The sequence below is a fragment of the Hetaerina americana genome, unplaced genomic scaffold, assembly GCF_022747635.1.
Source record: "Hetaerina americana unplaced genomic scaffold, ioHetAmer1.1.p SCAF_1, whole genome shotgun sequence".
NCBI lineage: Eukaryota > Metazoa > Arthropoda > Insecta > Odonata > Calopterygidae > Hetaerina > Hetaerina americana.
The window spans coordinates 114,205,448-114,230,611 of record NW_027286069.1 but is presented as its reverse complement, the minus strand read 5'-3'; the positions used below and the strand labels follow the sequence as shown (position 1 = coordinate 114,230,611).

At 39.3% G+C, this 25,164-nt stretch overlaps 1 protein-coding gene across 1 annotated transcript in view; it reads left to right on the top strand.

Moving 5' to 3' along the window:
- Nucleotides 1–25,164, top strand: part of LOC139696001 (lachesin-like) — a 481,837-nt gene that overhangs the window by 445,533 nt on the left and 11,140 nt on the right. Inside the window, exon 7 of the mRNA XM_071594649.1 lies at nt 12,568–12,630. Within this exon, the coding sequence (XP_071450750.1) occupies nt 12,568–12,630 (63 nt within the window). The remainder of the gene's footprint in view (nt 1–12,567; nt 12,631–25,164) is intronic.

The window sequence follows — 25,164 nt, the reverse complement described above, 5'->3', positions numbered from 1 at the left end:
TGTCGTGATGGAGTTGCCAGGTAGCGGAGATGTATTTTCTCGTCCTAATGACCCTTTTCCGAAGTCTTTCCAGCACATACACTTAGTAGGCAGCGTTAACTGTCTGTCCTTGAGGAACAAACTCCCTCTTTACTGCCAAAAAAGACAACGAGCATTGTTTTCACTTTTGATTTCCTCATTCTGTCCTTTTAGGGTTCGGGGGACTGGTCGGTGTACCACTGAGAGCTAAGGCATTTTGCTTCTCGGTCGTATTCAAAACCCCAGGTTTATTTACCAGTGATGACGCCCAAATAATCCGGTTCATTCTCAATACTTTGCAAAAGTTCACTTGAAATTTCCCCACGGTTAGTCTTTTGGTCGTCTGGCAACACTTTGGGCACGAGCTTCGTGCACTTTCCTCATCACTTAATCTTCAGTATTAATGTAAATAGTGGACGACAAGTTCAGTTCATTGGCAACCATCTTGATACTCAGTTTACGTTCAGAGTCCAACAAATGTCCAACACAAGCCGCATTGTTGTCGGTTTAGCTGGTTGAAGGCCGCCCAGAGTGTTGTTCTTCGTGAACCTCTTCCAGGCCCTCCTTAAAGGCCTTTAACCACCTCGAAACTTGTGATTATGACAGAGAAGAGTTTTCGTAATTCTCACGAATCATTTTGTTAGTCTCCTCTAGAGATACGTTTGGTGTTTCACAAAACTTAGTTTCCCGTAACGTTTCTCGATCGTTGATTCCATATTTTTCGTGACACGGTCGGCGCGCAGAGGTTTACAATTATTGATGTCCCTCCGCTTCCACAGCTTGGAGAGCACTGAGACCGGTTTCGCGGCAAAGCTTTGTGTCCCCCAAACCTACTCCATGTAGTTCGATTCCACACCAACCAATGGGAGCGGCGCAGAAAATTTAATCGTATGACAATCGGAACGCACTGTATGACGTGAATGATGTACACATTTTATGTGTTTGGCTTCAGTATTTTGCCAGTGGCGACCGTTGCAATGTTAAATACTTTCAGTTAGATCACAAAAGCACTGTAAGTAACCCTCAAGGTTTAATATGTTCAAAGAGAAAAATCAATCTTTTCCAAAGGGAAGAGGATCCGGGTCTGACCGGCTCCCTCTAACATGGCGTCATATCAAGGAAACTAGCCCCAAATGCGAATTAAATGTTAGCCTAATAATGTAAAAGATATTTTTTTTGCATTTGAATAGCGACTAAAACAATATTCCATCATTCTTTATTAAACAGCTCTCGTATTTAGCTCACTTTCAAAAACTCTTTCCAATTGAGTTAGTTCATTTTACTACCTGTTCCAGCCTTTCCTCAAGAAAAAATAACTGTAATCTAACTGTCGTTTATTTACTAGGTATTTGCATGGTAGAACTAGCTAATTTCTGAAATAATTACGTATAAAAGTCATAAAATTGGCTGGTCGAACTAATATTTAATGTAAGGATAAAAATATTTTGCAATAAAAGGCGCTTTCTGTATTACTTGGGAGAAATTCTCTTTCGAGAAAACCAAATGATATATATATATATATATATATATATATATATATATATATATATATATATATATATATATATATATATATATATATAACCAAATGATATATATATATATATCATTTGGTTTTCTCCTATCTATATATATATATATGAACCTTTCTCTTAGATGTAAGATAAATATATGGAGAAATGTGTCCTCATCAAATAAACAATTAGTTTGATTGCTTCTAAATATTTATCAGCTGCTGTAATTTATTTATTAGATACATATAACTATATCGATGGCCATTGAGATGCTAAGACAAGGGAGGGGCGAATTGCGCCGTAACTCGGCGGCATACCCCGGGTATTGGCGCCATGTTGAGAGGAGAATGAAACCGCGGCACTTGATGTGAGAGCAGGAGGGAGAGGGAAACCGGTAGTGACGTGCGAGGAGGGAAGAACTGGGTCGACATTTTGGTATTCGATGGGGGGCGAGGAGAGCTGTGGGAGGGATACCTGCCGATGGATGTAGAGATTCACTCTTGCCTGCGGTTGGGCGAAACGAAAGTTTCTGTTTGGCGGGGCCGATAGGGGGGTCGTCTGCGAGGTTGAAGACCTGGAGAGTGTGATTCAGTGGGGGAAGTAAAGCGGAAGTGGAGAGCTAGGTTGCAATATCTGAGTGCGTTAAATGGAAACGACCAGGCGGTGTTCGAGGTGTCTCGTTCCCTCGTATTCTACTCCCGCACCCTCCAAAGCATCCTTCACTCTCACCTCATCGCACTCCCTCATTACCCCTCCGCTCTGCTAAACGGTAAGACCCTTTCTCTCCCTCTCTCTCAGTGACCCGCTATGTGAGTTTTCATGACGTTTTCTTTTTTGGCACGCTGTATCGCACTTGAATACTCAAAATCAACTTTAGCACTTTGTAAGTAAATTACGGATTAAAAATTAGTTCTAGGAAGCGTACAGGAATATTATCAACTACTCATACAAAATAATCTTAAAAATATTTAACTTTTAGGTACATATTTTGGGAAATGTAAATCATAAATAAAAGAGCACTCGGACAAGATTAAGTGTATATTTAAACGAGAATCCAAATGCATGTTGGTCATATGTCAGAAAGGTTCGCGGAAAAATCTACAGGTAATTCACTGTGAATCATGTAGGCGAATGACTAACCAGCAATTTGGTTTAGGAAAACTTAAATTCCTTCTTTCAAAGCTTCTGCCCCAATTACTCAGTGAATGTGTCTGATAGCTTGCCTAATATTTTCCCCGGGCCGATGCTCAAAATTGAAGTATCATAAAATGGAATAGAACTTCAGCGAAAAAACATGAATCCAATCAGCCTGATTAAACACCACCTCGTATTCCAAAGAAACTGCGGGAGAGCCGCAACAGTAACTTTTAACGGAGTCATCCGCTAATGTGCATTTCAATGCAACAATTTCAGAGCGTAAAAATCATTCGCCTTGACTGGGACTCGAACCCAGATCCCTCAATATCCGGTCGAGTGCTTTAGCCACTTAAGCTACCGAGGCGTCCCCTCAATATCCGGTCGAGTGCTTTAGCCACTTAAGCTACCGAGACGTCCACTGGACGCCTCGGTAGCTTAAGTGGCTAAAGCACTCGACCGGATATTGAGGGATCTGGGTTCGAGTCCCAGTCAAGGCGAATGATTTTTACGCTCTGAAATTGTTGCATTGGAGACCACCTCGTATATTTAAGGAATTTGATATATATATATGTATATATATATATATCAAGTTATATATATATATATAACAAAGGTTATGCGATTTTGCGGAGAGAAAAAGGCTAAGCTAAACATTAAAATAGGGGGGGGGAAACTAGAGCAAGTAGAGCAGTTTACGTATCTCGGTAGTGTTGTGGACCAAACCAGTCAAAGTAATAGGGACGTAAGAATTGCGCTAGGCAAAGAGGCTTTCACAAGGAGGAGGGAGTTGATGTCGGGGACGTTGAGCAAGGATATTAAAAAGAGATTCGTGGAAACTTTGATATGGAGCGGTCATTGAAGCAGGAGGGTAGACGTAGATTGGAGGCTTTTGAAAAGTGTGTGTGGAGAAGAATGGAGGTGAAATAGACCGAGAAGAAAACAAATGAGGAAGTACTTGGTATGGTGGGCGAAGAGGCGGGTTTGTTGGGAGAAATCCTAAGGAGGCAGGAAAAATGGGTGAAGGGCGTATTGATCGGCAGTGGGATGTTGAAGACTATAGAGGGGAGAATGTTAGGCAAACGAGGAAAGGGCAGTAACAGGATAAGGATGTTGGACGGGATGAAGAGGGACCTGATGTAGAGTAGGATACTGGATTTTATGTTCTGTTAGAAGTCACAAAAATATTTATTTGGTGGCTTTGTGTATCCAAAAACCTACCTTAACCGATAGATTACGTAATAATATATGCATATATACACGCATATATACATTCATATATACACACCAATGCATAAAATGTACTAATAGAACATCATTATCATACATTTCTCATTGAATTCTTATTACTCATAAAATATTTTGGGTCCGCTTCAAAACAGTTGCCATCTTGTCACATAATGTATTATTTAAATAGCAAAAATAACTTTCAAGTGTTGAATTTATTCTCAAAATTTTCAAGATGGGTGTTTTTGTTCCAACGAACGGAAATTGATTACAATTTGGGTGTGTACAGACTTCATGACTCAGTCCAATCTTAATTCAGCCCAGTATCAACAAAAACCCTGTTAGTCTATTCTTGCGAGAAGGAATGGATCCATATTGCTTCTAAAGAGTGGCTGGAGGGGAAAATGATTCGGGTGGCTAGTAGAAAAGAGAGAGATTGATTGGAAGGTGGTGTATCTGGGTCCAGTTGAACCCCATTTCGGCCACTCCCATGCCGTCGACGGCCGCTGCTGTGAAGCCATTCAATCCACCGCGTAAGGAGGGAAGTTCTCCGCCGATAGTTCCAAAAGGCGAAAGAGTATCCTGTTCCCCTCGCAATCCATGCTGACCGTTGAACCATATCGACCTCTTCACACACACACACACACACACACACACACAAATATATATATATATATATATATATATCCGTGTAAGTTTCTGTAAATTTATATTACATAGTACCAAGCAAGCCAGGGTGCGTGGTAGGCCGGGTGCAGGGGTGACTGGGGTTTGTGGCTAGGGGTTGTGGTTAGGATATGTGGCTAGCATGTGGGTGGGGCTCTGTAGACTTCCTTCATACCCTCCCCTTGCCATTTCCTTCCCCATCCAAAAGTTAGTGTAATTCCGTTCATTAGCAAAGTGGCCGTCTTCCTTGGGCCCGTATAGCGGTTCCGCTCCTTCCTTCGTAAGGTGAGAGGAACAGTCATCACGTTCTCCGTGGAATCCGGTTAGCGACCAATGAGCGTCCCTCCGAGCCTTGCCCCGCCCACCCCCCGTTGCACGCACTGGGCCCAATTATGAGATCCCTCTTGGAGCTGCTCGGTCTCCAAGGGCTTCTCTTTCTTGTGCCCCGCGATGCTACTCCTCGTGTTCCTCTCCGGATCCAGGGGCGGCGGTTGGGTGCATTCGTGAGTGCCGGGGAGCCGCTTCAAATTTCTTTGCAAGGCGTTTGTTTCAGTTAAAAAGACATTTTCGCACTCTGCATCTCCCCCCAATCAGAAAAGAGAGGTGAGATGCTCTTTCCACCTTTTTATTTAGGAGAGAGATTTCTGTTTTGAAATCCAGAGCAGCGAGTATGTGCTAAATTTAATGCATTATTGCAAAACTGATGGGAATGAGTTTTTTTCCGCATTACACTGTCTAAGTTTTTCAGTCGAATGCAATTGGTATTAAACTCTATACGGAATAAGGCATTATGGCGCTTTTCAAGCGAAGAATCATCCTTAGACGGTTTCATTTTCTTTAGATAATTTTTATTTCGTTGGGCGTGTGTTTTTTGTTGAAAAATGGAGTCCTCCAGAGTGAGTCGATCACTTTGGAAAGAAAGAGTCTCTCGGATTAGCGCCTTGGAAGACTATTTTCAATAAATAAATGCATGAATCTTAATTGTACAAACGATAAATTTACGTATACCTTTAAAAAATTTAGGAAGAGATGGAAGGAATACATTTGAATAGTCTATTGAGTCACTTGAAGGTGCCTCAATTTAAGGTCAAACCATGACAGATGAATACGAGCGAGGCTCGGAGAAACGGTGCGGCGAATTCGAGTCCTGAAAAACCTGTAGAAGTACAAGGAACCAGGATTCATCTACATCTTCATAACACCCCGCAAGCTGTCGCAAGGACGTATGGCAGGGGGGGTTGTGGTTCACCAGCCATTTTTCATATACTCTCTTAATTTCCTCATGCACCTGGCACCACGCGATCACCCAAAATCCGCCTTGAAAGAGGGTGACGAGACACCAATCATGCACCATGCCTACATATATTGGATTACGCAAAGTAAACGTAGAAATAATCAACGAACTCAGGGTTGAAGCGAACGATACTCTATGCAACAATTTCAGTGTAAAAAATCATTCGCCTTGACCGGGATTCGAACCCCGATCCCTAGATGTCTCAAGCCCCATAAAGCCCCCAAAATGTCAAAGTAAAAGCGGTCGCCTCAATAGCTTAACTGGTCAAAGCACTCGGCCGGACATCGAGGGATCCGGGTTCGAATGCCGGTCAAGGGGACTGATTTTTTTTATTGAAACACAAATTGTTGCATTGAAATGCATATTAGTGGATGACTCCGCGAAAAGTTACTGTCGAGGCATCTTCCGCAGTTTCTTAGAATTTACGAACGATGTTTTCTTTGGAGTAATCATAGAAAAGAATGACTCTGAAATACTTCGAGAGGGCTTTAAAAAGAGTGCGGTGATTGCAATACCAAAGAAACCAAAATAAATGCGAAGGGCATAGAAAATTGAGCCTGATGTCTCCTCGCCTAGTTAGCCGGAGAAAAGAACGAAAATTAGAAAAAAAAACTCCACGAAAAATGAATTTAGATACGAGGCATGTAGAGAAGCGACAGTGATAAACGGAAACATGTCATCAAATGTGACTTTCGTGGGCTTTGAGAGGTCCTTCGAAAATGGAACGAGGTGTTAAATATACTAAAAAAAACTCTAAATGTCTTGAACCAAGTACCACTGCAATACAAATATAGTATGAGCATTAATCAGAATCAAACTAAAACCCTTGTGTGCGGAAGAGAGAAGCTTAAGGCAGATATCACACTTTAGGGACTGAAACTAGGGTAAGTGGAATTCTTTGTCTAACTGAGTAGCGATATTGGGATTGAAGAAGTTTGACTGATGTCATGGAAAGCTAAGAAATAGCCCAAGAAGTACAAGCTTAGGAGGCGTACATAAAGAAGACGTAAATGGAATGTACGAAAAACTTGTGGTGTCAAACAAGGAAGCAGTGCGTCAAAACGTTTTAATGGAACATGGCGCTCCATAGATCAGAGATCAGATCGATTCGGAGATTATAAGCTTTGAAATAGAGGTATGGTCCGTATAGAAGGAAATACTAAAGATCAAATGAACAGAAAAAGTTAGGAACCTTGAAGTTCGTTCGTGTATAGCAGAACAGAGAGTAAGATTAGATAATAGCATTGGATTAGTAAGAAGCATGATACTCGTAAAGGGAAAAATTGACGAGTGGATCTCGTGAGGAAAACTAAAAGATAAGTGCATAGTACAGATAAAGAAATCGTAAAATACGTATAATCTTTGGATCGAAATAAAGATGTTGATTTTGATCATTGCATCACATTATGTAAATTATTGAATTTGTTACAAAATGCAGAAATGCATAGCCATGTAGCCATGAATAAGCCACAATAATTCATTATTTTGTGACAGTCATCACGTTAAAACAAAAAACTGCACCGGCTCCCAAAAATGAAGCAAACTGTTTTGATCTGATACCTGCATTTCGTAATATTTGGCCTGGAGGTTTAATTACTTAGTCTAGCGAGTATGCGTCAAATTCTAGTGGGCTAGTACCATTCCAAATTTTGCAACGTTGATACCATATATGCAATAATTTCGCTGAGTTAAATTCAAATGAGATTTTATTTGCTAATAGTTTCCCCAGCGGCACGTAAACAATGCATATAAGTCCAATTTTTTAAAATGTTTCTGATTTCATATTAACAAGCTGTTTTTGACTATTTGGAATAGTCTAAAGGTAAAGATAGGTTTTCAATGGACCAAGGAAATTCACACTCCTGTACTAAGCTCTGACTAATGCAACACACTATCCTTGCATCCCATATTGCATATTACAATAAATCGTTATTTATCTCAGCATACTATCTATCTCTCTTAATTTCATTTAAAAATTCTCTATCTCTTCCTTCCTCTACCTCGCTTTCTCAACACTCCCTCAATTAGGATCCTAATGTCTCAAGGAGTTCCTCACTCACTTTTCTTAGATTTTTCAAAATTTTCACGCACAACATCATCTCATCTTTTACCTTTACAAAAAGAGCTCTATTTGAAAGTATGAAGAAATATATATTTCTACTAGTGACCTTATTAATACTATTCCATCTAACGTACCCATCCGCTTATTAATTCTAAAATAATATTTCAAAAGTAACCATTTTCCGTCTTTTCATCCTTTTCCGGTGAATCAAAGTACTACCTCTGCTGCTTGCGGTGTCATACATACGCTTCTTTCACACATATGCTTCTTTCATATTACTACTTTCTCCTTTTTTGAAATACTGTATCACATGTTCTACGGATTTCTTCCGGCTACATCCCTCCCGCTAACTCTAATATCGAGTCTCCAGGAAAAAATGTACCATATTATTTTTACTCTTTAGAGGTTATATAATGATTATTATCTATCTCCACGCATTTTTTCATTTTAATTCACATGAATGCACCTTCTAAACCACAGTCATAAATCCTGGGATTCAAGACACCGTAATTGGCAAAATACTGCTTTGTTTTATCAGAATCCTGGTTTAATATACGTGTCATGCAGCTAGAATCGATACATTTTCCTTATTATCAAAAATTCTTTTGCTACGAGTTACTTCCTGCTGCATCTCTATCGGTGTTAATGGGTTTTATTTTCTTAAACGCTGACAGTTAATTGACGCGTTTGCAGCGCGTACATTTCAAACCCTCTATGTATACTCGTCGTATGTGGATTTTCATACCACAATGTTATATTTCTCGTGTTAGTGTATTGATTGGATGATTTTGCTTTATTCTGCCTGCTGCTCTGTAAGCGTTCTTATATTTCCTTCTCTCAGCTTCCTTATTATCTCTTATCATTTAATGCGCGCATAATTTTTTGTTCCTTGAAATATTTATCTACCATAATATTCCCACATTTCTTCTTTTGCAAGCGTTCTTAAATTATAATATATAATTTTATCTGCTGTCTCTTGCCGCTTTAAATTTTACCACACTCATATTCTATCTTCTTTATTTCCAAAAACTTCTACAATTGTCATTCTCTTAACATTGGTGGTCACAAATATAACCCACGAAATAATTTTCGCAAATTAAAAAAAAAAAAAGATACGTAGATGCAGCAGGCTGGATAAACGATGCAGTCGTGTGAATTGGCAATATCAGTTGAAATACATCGCTATCGCTTTGGCTGGAAGTAATACATCGGGTCTTCCTCAAGTTGAGAACAATTTCAGAGCTGCTAAAATATCAAATTTTTGGAGACCCGGAAAGGATTTTTCGATTTGAACTTCTAAGGACTACTTATACCAACAATATCATTAATCGGACTGTTAAAAATTCCACAAGGCTATTTTCTATTTCGGGTTACAATTTTTCATTTATCTTTATGTAATATTAAATTTCTTATTTTTTTTCAAGTGAAAAATATATTTTAATCTTATCCTCGCATACGAATGGAGAAAATTAACAATTTACAAGGGCACATTGTCTCAGCCTCTCTACTTGATATATTTTAAATATGCAAGTGAAATTTAGTTTCGCAAATTTATCGGCAGTAGTAAACTTTCTCCCCATACGCCGAAGACCAATTAAAAAGTAAAACTACTGATGCACCATTCAATGCTATTCGTACCACCAACTGGGAACCTCGCTACAGACCCCTTCCGTCGGATGAATTGCTTAAAGAACTTGATGTTTTAGGAGATTTGACCTAAGTTAAACTTTTCCCGCCACTTTGCCGTTTATCTTCATCGTTATATATTTCAGTCTGAGATACCGAAGCGTGGGTTACATCGTCATTTTAGCCGATTTCATTTTATAGCTTTATGAACATGCATTTGGTATCACAAGAGACCTCCTAGGTCCTTAAGCATTAGTTAAAACACTCTTACTTGGAAAGCAAATTTAGTTTGACTCGTGAGGTGCTTTTCTCTTTACGCTTCTTCCATTCAAGGGTGGAAAATATGATTCAGGTAAGGAAATATTTTATGCCATGTTCATCATTTACTCTGATCTCTTCAAAACACGCCTGGGAGAAGCAGTTCTTGAAGATCTAGTAGGCAAACAATCATTCCGGAAGTCTCTCTGCCTCAGTGACAATGACTCATTGTCGCTGGCAATATTCAGTATGCTGGGTAAGTTAAGAGCTAGAGAATTGAGAGACGTAAGAAAAGGAATTCTTGGTTTGATTTCTCTTCCAACGGGTGGTGGAGTTGATTTGGATCATTCATGTAGCCCCAGAGTGAGCGTAGGAAAACAAGGACACTATAGATAAAACCACAGCAGTCGACACGATGGCTACCGTGTCCATTTGGAACTGCTCCAATTCTCACATGAAGTATAATCATAAATTAGTCTTTTTCAGCGAGCCTCTACTCTAAATTTTAGCGGTGATATATATATATTGAAGATACTTCTGACGTTTTCATTCAATAGGTACTCATTTCCATGCGGTAATTTTCCGCGGGAACTAGTAATTTTTCCCTTTATGGAAATATTGGCTCTCACTACTGTTTTTATTCGCTAAGCGCCGTATATCCTGTAATGTCCGTCGGAACATTATGCGGTGTAGTAAACGACCTCATTCCCACGTCCATTTTTTTTTCAGTCCCTTCAGCATTTCCTATCATTTGAGGCGCGGTTTGCTTTTTTTTGGTCGGGCCGATGTCCTTTCCTTGCACCGCACTCGCACCGTCCGACCACCTTCGTTATTTTTTCCATTGTGTGGGTTTTTTTTATTCCATCCGCCGTTGAAACCGCAGCATTTATATGCAGGAGAGGTCGTGACGGCTGCCGAGACGTATCCAAGCGAACTTTATTGAGGACACACACACACACATTCCTAACACCCCTTCCTGTCGAACCCCTGCGGCTTTTGACGCAAAATCCCTCTTCCCCATCCCTCTCTTCCGAGAGAACACCCCTTCGAATCCCACCCGGCCGCCACCTGCCCCGCCGTTAAAAAGCCGCGGGCCGGACCTGGCTCGGCACGCTGGCTGCACTCTTCGGATCCCCCGGGCAATGGAACAAGTAGCCCCGGAACGACGCACACATCGGAAACAGGTGACGCGTGGGCGGAACCCGGGGACTTTCCGATCATAAGCGGATCTAACGCGACGCAACCCTCTCCCCGGCGACTGTTTTCGATTTCCGGGAACCCCTTGCCCCAAGGTGAGCCATTGCTTACGCGGGGGCAGCGTTTATAATTAGTTGAGTGATATCTGCAGAAGCGATTGTCGTTCCAGGTAAAGAATTCAATAGTCGTGTCCGGGAGTGATCCTTTGCTATCTTGATTTGATGTGGATATCTGTCCTACTCTCGAACTCTTCCAAGCTGCTGATGACTGCCATCTCAGCTGATTCTCAGTCCTCCGATTAAGGTTTGAATAGTGAAAATAATTACGGGTCTCAATTTGGTAGTTTTCGAAGTATGATAGTCTAGTTGATCATGCTGAAGAGAAGTAGTTATATGTCTTATAAAGATCCTCCACTTAATTCTAATATATTTTTCCATGGGTCCCCTGAAAGCGTACATTAGTATATAACAAAATATTATAACACACTATGCATTGGTGGATACGGTACCCACACGCCTTTTATCGCATTGAGTCAGAGTGAAACACTTTAAGTAAGGCACTGATTTCTGAATTGGAAGAATAGTTGAAAAATAGAGCATTACTAGCACCTATTGCGGGCTATAGCTGCAGGCTTACTGCGTAGAGGAAATAAGAGGTCAGGTTGGGCTTTAATCTTCTCTTGGAAGCACATTTTGCTATGCAATACGTTTTTTTCACCCATGGGAAGTCGAATACTACGGAAATATACAGGGGAATTATCATAAATATATTTTTTATATTTGAGTAAATTTTCTATTAAAATACTCCGTAAAATCTTAAGCATCATATCAATATTTTTAGCAACAATCAAAACAAATTTCCCGACAAGCGGATGCTATATACTTCGTCCTTTAAACTTTAATCGGAAATCCATCGCACCTCAGGATTGGGGACAATGATTTTATTTCGGTACAACTTTACCTTACTCCGGCACATTATGACGAAACACGACGAAGTTATATTAGCTGGAATTTGTCCCCCAATCTCCTGCCAGCATAACTTCATGCCTCTTAGGATAAGGAAAAATCTTCAAATAATCCATCTGCACATAGATAGATGGATAAAGGTCTTTTTTCTGGAGAAATTGATACCATAACGTAGACGGACTGGCCTAAGCTTGTACAAGAGAGAGGAGTGAGACCTCCTGTCAAAACTTCATAGGGTTTAAGGGATGTTTGGGAAAGAATTATTTTTCATGCTTAAGGATACCAAAAACTCATATGGCTTATACCTGTATTTAAAAAATTATTTGCAGTAGGACAAAATAAATGTGCATATCCCGTAAATTTATTTAAAAAATTAGGGAAACCTTCTGTTGGTTTCTTACTATTTGAGTTTGGCCTCGGACCAAAAGCCCTAAAATTCGAAAAGATATATTGCACATCCGCCCGTCTTTTCCCGTCTGCTACTGAAACCCTACTCCCCCTAACATCTCTCTCCACATCAATCTCTCAATCCTCCTCTCTTCTCCCTCTTCACATTTGATCTTTGCTGCTCCTCCTCACCTCTCGTTTTCTCTTTCGCCTTTCCAGAGATCCCGATGCCATCGCTTCCCCCAAAAGCCACTGAGGTGCGCAGTGGAGCCAGCAAAGAAGGTGAGTCCGTTGCTCATGGATCCGCTTAGAAAGGGCGCTCACGAGATCCTTGAATGATCCTTATGGCCACCTTTTAAATCGCAGATGATGTTTCGGGAGAGACGTACCAATATCCATCTTTCGAAGCGCTTACCTAATACCAATCGACACGTGATGTTATTTCGATACAGTGAAGGAAAATTTATACGATATATTCGCAACATTTGGACTTTTTACTTGGTAAAATAGCTTTGACGGACGCATGTATGTGGAAACTTAATTCTCTTCATGGTGGAGAACGTATTCACATTTATAGAAATGCACATACATCGCACGCATATATATATATATATATATATATATATATATATATATATATATATATATATATATATATATACGCATTTAAATACATCTACATCTACATGTATCTATGTTACTTTGTATGTCTGTATTTAAACCCTAAAAATAAGTTCCGAAGTTCGGTTTGATAGGTGAGGGTAAAGTTCACCCAATACTAAGCACGAGAAAGTGTGACATATCAGGGTAGGTAATTAACACATCAGGGTAGGGGGTTGTATGTATATTGGAGTATATGCATATAATTTATACATATATATTTCCTCCAATCCCCAGGGAGCAATTATTTTCATAATTTTCTTTTATCTCTACTTATAAGAATATGGCTTTAATTTTAATTCATTAAAAACTTTTTCAACATTGCTCATTCATTATTTTTTAAAATTATAAATATTGTCACATTACAGTTCTAGGCGCGTATATATTTGGGATTTGTATTCAACTTATAACTAAGAAAGGACCTGTAAAAAAGTTTCAAGGAGCAAGGAAATTACACCCCAGTTAGTTGACATATGACCTAAAAACCTGATTGCGAACGTTTTGGACTGGTGCCACAGTTTCTGGCCGAATTTCAGTCTTTTATATATTTCCTGCAATAAGAACGTGCTAATGGGGATAGGCACTCCCTTCGAGAGCCCTTCTGGTTGGCTATGCGAGCGCGCCCCTAGTGATCGCAATCAGACACGTTGAGGTTGGCTGGATCCCAAAGTCGTTTGATATCTCGTACGATTCTCTTTAAATACATAATGGAGGCATTAATCGACATATATTGACCCTGGTTAGAGTATGAGAATAAGAGTCACGTGTTAGTCACCTGAGGTAAGGCAATTGTAATGCCTGGGAAGGAAAAGCTTACTGCGATACCTTCGATGGAAGACGACCTGTGAATAACTGATCGAAGTACTTTTCCAATTGATAATTTATTTTTTTTATTTTACAACCGGGTTTCGATGTATTATATCATCATCAGGTCATCTATCTGTGAAGCAAACTCAAGGTATTTATGTTCACAGGACATAAAATGGAAAACAAAAGCAAGTTGTATTTCAGTGTATGTCATTTTAGAAAGACATTTCTCATTATAAAACGTAACTGATATCTAGAACAAAACATTGGTCATGTGAAATAATGAAACTGGTGGATTCATACACGTGTTTTTAATCTAATCATGAAAATATCATTATAATTTTATTACATAGTACCTTGTAAGTCATTGCCAGGGTGTATGGCAAGATATGATAACACTCCATATTAATTTTGACACGAAATATGTTTCCTCCCTGCGCGGCCAAGATGCTAATCTTAACTCTTATCTTTCGTGAGAAAAATGACACCTTAACTCTGTCTGCTCTACACCTAATTCCTGTAATTTTATTTACATGATCCCTCCTGCCGTGGGAAGAAGAATTTTATGATATATTTTCTACATATCCGTATTTTGGCGATTATTAACCATCTAATGCCTTACAAACGAATTTATTGTGCCTAAGATACCTGATTTCTTTCTCATATCCTTCCACAGCAGAGCTAAGTGACTATCAGCACGCTCGAATCTTCCACCCATCAGCAACACGCCTGGTGGAATATTCTATGCCCCAAAACGTGTTACACTTTTTAAACCTAGGATTGTGGAAAAATATGAGGCACGGCCGCGTGGCTGGAAATAGGCGCGCACAAAATTCGACACTTGTCATTTGAGATCTCTCGGCAATTACCTGGAAGATGAATTTCTTGCTCCTCGAAAAATGTATTTTTCAGCTACCAAAACCTATTACTTAACGTCATCATATTGTTTTACCTTTTAAGCAGCTGTCATCAATTCTGATTTTACTTCAATTGCATATGGTTGGGATCCTTCTCAATTCTGCGGATTCAGGCTCGGTTTGGTGAACACTCATGACCTCTTAACTATAAAAATTATTCCATTTTCACAATAACTTTATTACAATACGTTTCAACGCATGGATAACATCGTCCGTTATAAAATTCCATATATGGCTGGGGATATACGAGGCCTGTCAAAAAAGTAACTTACGTTTCGGCCTAGTGTGGCGGTGGCTATAGGGTTAGAGCCACCATCTTGTTGTCTAAACATCCCTACACTCAGTCCGCACCCATCATGCTGTATTATTGCAAGCAGACTGGATCTTCTAATTTGCTCACTGCGAACTACTAAATTGCGCGCTAAAATAGAAAATCCCGAGAGGTTTGCGATTTGTGATTTGGTTTTTACCGACAAAAAACAACGGGCCAATTTTATTTCATAGCCAACTTTTTGAAGTGTACGGAGAGGGTTTAATGAGTGAAGGCGGAGTGAGGCAGTGATGCATTCAATTTAAAAGTTCCGCACTTATGTTCACCCGCGTAGGTGACCACAGCGGTCGGCCTAGCCTTGTGACGGAATTACTGACGGATGGTCAGTTCTTGGACAACGTGGACATTTGTCCGTTCCCTTTTAAACTAACCACACCACTGATGCACATCAGTGGCACTCATCACTTGGGTGGTGCACCAATTTTCCGATGAATCTCAGGATCTAGTTTATTTCCAGTAAAAACCTTATCACAAAACGGCTGTAAAATTTGGCTTGTTATCTAATTGCATTGCTCATTTTGATAAGCTATTGAACACTAATGGCAAGCGGCGGGACCTTTCAAACACTGCAACTCGAGGCGTGCTGACCAGGTGTGTGCGTATCAATGCAGCAAACATTCGGCTCCCCCATTACTTCGCTCGCTACACGTAAAAACGTAAGTTACCTTTTGGACAGACGGCGTAAATATATCGTGAGTATAATGTATATAGTATATATATATATATATATATATATACACACACGAGTATATATATATATGTATATATATATATATATATATATATATATGTATATATGTATATATGTATATATATATATATATATATATATATGTTTATATATGTATATATATATATATGTGTATATATGTATGTATATATATATATGTATATATATGTATATATGTATGTATATATATATATATATATATATAATATCATTCGGAGAGGAGGTGGGCTATGGGAGAGTATTTGAGACGGGAAGGGGAGGAAAGGACAAGAATTGGCTAGGTGGCGGTCGCGCGGCTTGGGGTGGAGCGTGGGTTGGTATACTGAGGTGGTCGACAAGGGTGCGGAAGAGACAATGTGTAGGAAGGAAAGGATTACGGAAAGGGAGAAAGACGAGGAGCTAACGAATGCACGTTGTTCAAGAACAAGGAAACGTCCAAAAGAGGTGAGTATGCCTAAAAAATATTGCCGTTTTTCAATTGTCCGATAATACACTCTTTTTATTTGTAACTGCACCAGCGTGTCCGTATTTCCTTTTCCTTTGGGCTGAAGTATGCCCGGAACGAAGTCAGTACTATATGCATTGGTGTTATATATATATATATATATATATATATATATATATATATATATATATATATATATATAACATATTGTGAGTTTCCTTTCTTTGTGTCTCTATGGTGTCAAAATCTACATCTGTGTTTTTATATGTTTGTGCGTCGCCGAAGAGCGTTCCATTTCGGAGATATATATATATATATATATATATATACATATATATATATATATATACATACATACATATATATATATATATATATATATATATACATATATATATACATATATATATATATATATATATATATATATATATATATATACAAATGTATGTGTATATATTTACAAATATATTTATATATATACTTAGATGTACTTGGCGCATACAGGGTCGCACCCAAAAGTGGTAGGACTGATTTTTTTACTAGAATTTTATTGACGATATACTTACATCGATTTAATAATCTTCAAAGCATGCTCCTTGAGCTGCTACGCACTTAGTATAACGTTGCTCCCATTCCCCGTACGCCCGCTGGAAATTTCCTTTGGGGATGCCGTTGATGACCCTCGTCGAAGCCTCTTGAACGGCCTTTATCGAGTCAAAACGTCGTCCCTTGAGCTATCTTTTAATTAGGGGAGAAGAAGAAGAAGTCCGGTGGTGCCAGATCGGGAGAATAGGGCGGGTGCGGCAACGTGGCAACGCCATATTTGGCCAGGAGCTATCTGACGACGAGCGCGCCATGGCACGGCGCGTGGTCATGATGAAGCACCCAGCAGTTTGCGATGGCCGGTCGGACTCTTTTCACGCGTTCTCGGAGACGGGCGAGCACCTGCACGTAAAAGTTCGCTTTCACAGTCTCCCCTGTCGGTCTGTGTTCAGCAGTGTCCTCACTCTGTCCAGATTTGTGTCGGTTCTTGCCGTCGACGGCCGTCCGGAGCGATGGTCGTCTGCAACGAGCTCTCTACCCTCTTTAAACAACTTGTGCCACTCAAATACTGTGTAACGGATTAAGGCAGTGTCCCCATAAGCCTGCTTGATCATATCGAGGGTCTCAGTTGCCGTCTTCCCGAGTTTCGCACAAAACTTCTCGGGATAACGTTGCTCTAAATTCAGATTCATTTTGTTTTTCGACGCGGACAAAAACCTTGCTTCACTAAAAACGGTGTCCTCACTCATCGACAGCCCGCAGGCGACTGAGGTTGGTGTCGGTCTGTTGCTAAGAGCCCCCTCCACCTTACCCAGCCAGACAGACCCCCCTCCACCGCTTCGTTCGCGCCAAAGAAAATCAGTCCTACCACATTTGGGTGCGACCCTGTATGCATGAACTTTATACCTAATTTATATTTTATTCACGATTGGTGTTTAGTGCCCACTAGAAAAACTAATGATTCCCAATGATATCAATATAAGGAGTGAAATATGAAAATTCTTTTGTAAGATTTAATGTTGTTACTCAATATTTTAAATAGCATTTTAGTGTAACCTAAATATAATACTAAGAAGAGAATGTGCTCTACTCTTCGATAATGCACGATTCCATTTCTTGGCTCCGTCATAGAATATTTTCAATGAGAATCGATTTTAATACACACTAGAATGTCATCACATAAATGTAGGCTATAGCAGATACTAATGACCTCAAGCTATTCGTGTATCTTGAGTTAGACGCTTGTTTTGCTCCTAACATGGCCCCCTTATCGAAAGAATCCGTCTTAAAACTTACCCTGGGCATTTAAGAGCTAAGAAAATACATTCACTTTGGAGTAGCGGTTCCGTTCTGGCTTGCTTTTGTCCTTTCGTTGTCAACTCTCCTAATCCAACTTTATGCTCACTGACTGCAGAATTCGCAACTCTCCACCACTCATAACCGCAGCTCCGTAGATGGCACTCTAAATATTTCATCGCAAAGCATTTGCGATGGCTTTTTAACACTTTTCATTCTTTCTCTCTCGCCGTTTTTATGCGCATGCATGACTATTGGATACCTCGTTATTTGCTTTGCTATTTGCGTTTACATACTTACTCAGATTCTCAAGATATTGCCAAAAAAATGTGCAGTGCTCCATTGGAATACCTGATTATACGGAAAATCCTTAGCGACGGGTTTCCTGAGAAAATTTGTCGTCACAATTGTTGAGCCCTTTGTCCTTTCAATGTAATGTGTACATTATTTCTGTTTTTTGTGTCTATTCTATCAACATCGCCCTCACACATGTTGTGCTCTCTGCAATGTAGCTAAGTACTTGTCCGCGTTATCGATGATTTTGTATCGTACTACTTGTAACCATTATTTGTTAATATTACTTAATTTACTCGAGGGCGCACATTTTTGACTGACTAAGTTTATAATAAAATTTTGTTGGATATTATTTTTGTATGCAACACAGACCGATTAAATTACATTTCCTTGTAATTTTACCTTGAGAATTATGTATCAAGGAGTGCTTCGCTTAAAATATTTCTTGCCTGAGTTGGTCTCACCTCCACCTGTCGGTTACGCACAGGGCCCAAAGAAGTATTATTTAAATCAATAATAAAAGTATCCCTAATATATTGTCAAATTGTAAAGAAATTTGTAGATATTTGTAGTGCAGTTACTTTGGCTAATATGTTAGCAGGGCATTATTATTCATCAATCAGCTGAGCAGTAATTGACAAATCTATTATGGTTTATTAGTCGAGAAGTTGTAGAACCTTGGTCATTTGGCTATTAATCATGAATTGGCTGCTACTTTTTAAGCCGAACAGTTAATAGAATATAGGATTTAAAATGTTATTTTGCAGTTTCTTAAAGACCAAAAATATTTACATTGTGATGATGATATCTGTTTTAATCTTTTGAAAATTATTGGTAAAACCAGATAATAAATATTTCAGTAGAGGATATGGTTTCACGAAAGATATAGTGCAATGGTATCGTTTTGGATAATTTTTAAACGCCCATTACATAGAATTTGAAATGTCTGAAAATTGTATTTTTTGATTTATTATAGTTTTAAGAATTTTTCTCGGAACTGGGAATAGAGAGAAATTTTTGGTGAAATTCAAATACTTAGGCACTCCATCGTTACAATATATCTGTTAGGGCTGTGCCGAGCATTCCATAGATGCCGCTAGAATAAGGGACGTTTTCAAAAAATAGCGTGGCTTTGTTCAGTAAAGTGGAACAGCTTGATTATTCGTGCCATCTATGTGTGTGGTTTATCTTTAATCGTGACTCAAGGCAGACATAGTGGAGCTATGGATGTGATAAATGTGTTTACGTGAGTGCGACAGTTCAAGGAATGCTTTAAGCCCATGCGATGACGAGTCAAGAAAGCCTCAACCACGGGCCATCAGGAACTTCCAAGTGCGCCGAAGTATGGAAGCATTCTTGGGGCCCATAGAACCATGGCGTTGCGGTGGCATTTAAGAGAATATATATGTCCACAGGAAAACCATGTAGATACGTAACTGAAGATTCAACGCTCTTGTGATTTTCCTTAGTTAGGCAAAAGAAATTTCGCAGATTCAAGAACTGCAACACACCTTGTAAAATCTATCTACTCCATAAATAATCAAATTTCTTTGCTAAAATTTATGGCAATATCATATAATTTATAGTAACCACAAGCATAAACACAGTAATCAACCCGAAGGTCGGTTTGGTACGTGATGGTAGAGTTTATCCAGTACTAAGCCGCTTACGTGGCTCAGTACTGGATGAACTGTACCATCCCCGATCAAACCGACCTTCGGGTTGATTATTGTTTATGGTTATGTGGTAGAGTTCATGTAATACAAGCGTGTGAAATTTGCACATCAGGGTAGGGTGTCCAGTTCCTTTCCCTGTGCCGTTTATGATTTTTAAGAAGAACTGGTACGCGAAAAAAACACAGCGGGGGTTGAGCTGCAGGTGCCCAGAGTGGCTTGCCCGGAAATCGAACCCGGGCCCTCCGGTGAGCAGTCCAACGCTCTACTCTTGGACTACCGCGACTGACATATTAACCATATACTGTATAACTTCTAGACGTATTTATTGCCATTTCATACGGAGAAATCTTGCTTAAAATATTTTGGTGCGATGAAAACACGATTGAGATGACGAATTTCATAGCACTATGGACGTTTCAAATATTTCATAAAGAATAACTGTTTGTAAATAAATATTATTTTTATTGACCTGGACGATAAGAAATGTGGAAGAAGAAAAGGTTTAATCAATCATTTCAGGAATTTTACTCTTTTTACTCATAAGAAGATAATCTAAAACCCTATAAATGTTACATTCTATGCTTACTCCGAAGAGCTCTCCAGATTGTATTTATATTATGAGTTTGAACGTAGTGGTGCATCTTGTCAATTCAACTAAACTGCACCTTACCCCCCTTCCCTTCCTCGGCGTGGAGTCACGCGGCACCAACACTTAAGGAACTCCGAGAATGATTCGGCTTCTTTATTCATTGCAAATGACATTATGAGATAAGCGATATTGATAGTTAAGTTGTACCTATGAACTCAGTTTTTCATCGAGGTTATTTAATTAGTTCACCAAGGGACTTATGTAGAACCCTATGAATTATAACTTCATACTTGGCTGAAACCTTTAGCTACTGTTAACGAAAAATTGTTGTTGAAAATTCACTTTCAATTTCGAAATTTTTATGTGCTATCGTTTTAAGTCATACAACTGAGTATTATAAAATCGAAAACAAAAGCTTTAAAGTTTGGTCATCAATACTTGTTAAGAAATTTCGAAAGGCATTCGTTATTCATTGAAAGGTACACTTCGACCCGGAATTTTGTCAAGGTTTGTATCAATCATCAAGTAACAGTAAAAATTTTATTCTATAAGCGTGCAATGAAAATACTTAAATGGATTGGCTTTCTGTATTTAATTACATTATAAAACTGATTTTAAGACCTATTTCTTATTCGTAAATCCCAGTGGTTATCATGCGTAAGAATCGATCCTTAAAAGTTTCAACAGGCAGTTAGTTTTCAAAAATTAGTTTTGTTATTAATTTACTTTCTCTGAATTAAAAATCACAATTAAAATAACGGTCATCGACTAACTATATTTAAAGCAACGCGATAGACATGACATTAAAACGCATACTCTGAGTCGTAAAATATTTAAGGCTTGGAAATAACATGAAATATTTATGACTTACAACCTTGAAAATAATTCTGTACACAAATATATATAATAAGAATAAGAAAGAATCTCAACGGCCACAGATGCTGTCACATTGAAATGATCAAACATGTCTGAATAAAATCCGTATCTAGGTTCTTACAACAAGATTAGCGGAAGCTGTTGTCTCTCGAAGGGTAATTTGTCTTAAATATACATTTCGCAGTGACATAAAGATGGATATATGATGCACTATCAGCTTGGTGATTTACAAAAAAAATAAATCTCATGAAGGATCCGCACACAAAACCAAAAACATATGAAACAAGTGTGCGGAAAGATTGATGATCATTGAAAAGAGTACAGGAGTTACCATGTAAACTGTTCTCTTCTTATTGGACCAATAATCCTCTTCCAATAATTCTTTCACTGTCGTCCTTTGAATATAGAATTTTAATCAAACTCTAAAACGTTGAGGAAATTCATACATTTTCTCATTTATATGTGCGTTAAAGAGAAGAGGGAATAAATGGAACTTCGGGGACCTGACAAGAGTGATACTTAGCAAACTGCTCCGACCCTTTCTCTCTCCAGAGGTTTTGAGAAGTGAGTTCGAGAACGGGTAGAGTATGTTAGGAAGAAGACGACAAGGAGATGAATATAAGTCAGCTCAAGGAAGAAAAGTGAAGGCGTAGTGTAAGAGAAGGAGATCGGAGAGAGTTGAAGAGGGTGCTGGTTAAGGGTTGCAGGTCATTCACTTGCAGCCTTAATATCAAAGGGGAGGAATTGACTTGCAAAAGGGCTCCGTAGCTAGGGGATGAGCAAGGGCTATGCAGAAGGAAGAACCAGGAGGGAAATTGCGGGAAATGGCGAGGGAATGATGGTGTACTACCATGGTGCAGACCTGGCGTTTGTGAACGGATGATTTGGGGGCGGGGGCGTTAAGGAAAGGAATAAAAAAACAAGAAGAAAAAGAAACGGTGAACGGGGAAGAGAAAGCAGACGTTATCACGGTGGCTCGTTTGAAATGAAAATGAAGACCGTTTCTTTAAAAGTGATCCCCCCCCCCTTTGAATCCACCCGCACCTAGTTCATTTCAATGGGAATCTTCGCGATTCAGCCAACTCGCTGCTTTCTAAGATTCAAACCTATTCTGCTTTTTCACCCTTTTGTTTCAAAACTGCCCGGATTCCACATTCGCCGCTCCTTTTTGCGCTAATCCCAATCGCACCAGAATGAGTTGCAGTCTCGTGGCCCTTCATCACGGTCTCGTTTCAGCACTCCCACTCTCTCGTCATCCCAGCAAGACCGATGTTCCTTTCTCTTCCGCCCAACCCTCATGCACTTTCAATCCCTCCTACTCCCCTCTCCTTCAATCCCTCTTCGCACCTTGCGCTCTGCTCCAAGTGTCGGTTTTTATACATGAATTAATAAATATAATACTAATTTATTCATTTGGAATCATCTCACCTCGCGTAGCGGTCGCTCGAGTAAAACACATTCATTGACAAATGTTGATGGGAAATCTTCGTCTCGGTCCTAATCAGTTCCCCTCCTTACTGCAGCTCCTGTTTCAGCCTTGTTTTCGCCCACTCTTTCTCTTGCTTCCATCCCCTCTCTCCACTTCTCCAACTGGGCAATTTCCCAGGGTTCTATCCTCCCTTTCCGCACTCCCAAGTCCCTTCCAACACGCCCAACCCCCACCTCTTTCAACTCTATATCCCACGAGAAAGAGCATCTAATTAAGTTACATCATAAATTCCGGGTTGAGCAATGGCTTATGCTCGCTCTCCTTAAATTAGAGGGGCAGGTAATATTATTTGCAATTTATATCCCGGAATCTCCCATTTCCTCCTTTCTCATCCTCTCGTTCCCCCATCCCTCCTTCTTTCTCTCTCTCTCTCTCTCCATCCTTCTTGATTCTTCGCTTCTTCTTTCGCGGGAAGGAGAGACAGCGACCGCCGCCATCCCGGACCGCCTCGGTGTGGATCACCCTCTCCTCTCTCTACGATCGTAGACTTCCGCTCACCCTAACCACTGCCTCTCCCTCGATGCCTGACGCCGCCTATGCTATAACTCTGGTAGTCGCTTTGTAGTGACATAATTTCTTTCGCCGTTCTTCACCGCCAATTTCACCCGCTTATTAAGTGCTTGAACAGCGGCATTATTCTATCTCACAGTTTTAAGCTGAATACTTCATGAGTCTTGGGATGGAAGAATTTTCCAAACTGTCCCACTTCGCCACACTTCGATTGCAATAGGCTACGTCTCAGCTATTTTAAATTTATTATTTCTAATCTTATTTCGTAAGATATTTAGAAATAGTTGATATTTTGTCATCATTCATTTCCAACAGTTCCACAGCAGTTGAATGAAAAACTATGAACTAGAAATTGTATTATTGCAGAACACTGGTCATGAAGTGGGGATGTAATTTCATCGATACTAACAAATCTTCTCATTCGTAATTCCGGCAATGTGCTCATCTTTACCAGTCTGATTACTTATATTCTCATTTTACCTCATGCGTTTCAAAAATGGCTGTCGAAGTTTCACAGTACTAGAGTAATAGTTTTATTTTTAGTGTATGAAAATAAGACGTAGTAAAACGTAACTTAAAAATTAATTTGCCCAACATAATCGAAACTGCATGATAACCGTACATTTCTTTCTTTTAAATAATGACGACGGATGTGAATCTCTAATAAAAACAATTATGTACTATGAACATTCAAGGAAATACTGATTTCAAAGGGCTGAAACGTTATCGGTGGTAGAAATACCTAGAAAGTCTTGGATATATGTTTTCGAAAAGACCCATAACACACGAATTATAAGAATTATGAGCTTAAGAAGAATCTATGTGACCCAATGCATGAATTCAACCAAGATGAAACCAGTATTCAAGGACAGCAGAGTATCGTAGACATAATGTAAAAAGGAATATCATACCTTATTTAATGTAAAGCTGATTTTATTAAATTTGCCTGCCACGAAATGGAGGAAAAACATGAAAGAACACTGTTTATGCATGGTGATGCATAAAAAAATTATGAACTCTTTGCTCTTAGAATAATTTGAAACATAAAATAAAACACAAAGGAATAGTGGCCGTTTTTTAAGGTGAAATTTTATTGTATGAGGAATATGATATAGCGATGGATGTAGACATTAGGAAAGGACGAAGACAATATAATTTTGATCAGTAAACTGGAAGATTCAATCGTTTTGAATCGATAGAGGCGATTTTTCCAATAATTGCGTCCTTGAGGCCGAAGTCGTAAATTGTAACAGCCTGGACGTTGCTGTCTTAATTACTACCTAAGGGTACACGCTGCTGTCACTTATACTTTATGCCAGCAGTAGTGCTTTATTACATTTCTCATTATCGCAATAATTAACGTAAGGGTTGGTTTAGATGGGTTCAAATTAAAGATTACCCCGGAGTAATAATGAATCTATAAAGGCGCGTGAAATTTACTCTTTCAATGTTTGATTCGAAATTTTTCCCGAGGGACTATTGTTTGCGGTGCTTTAATTGAATCCATAGAATCGAGATCAATTTTGACAAGGCCTCCGATCAGCAGCTGGATTCTCTGCCCATCAGGACATCTTGCCACATTTTCTTTCTACCAGAGGGTTAAAGTGGATAAAATGAGGGTCACAGAGACTCTTACGCCACAAAAACGTT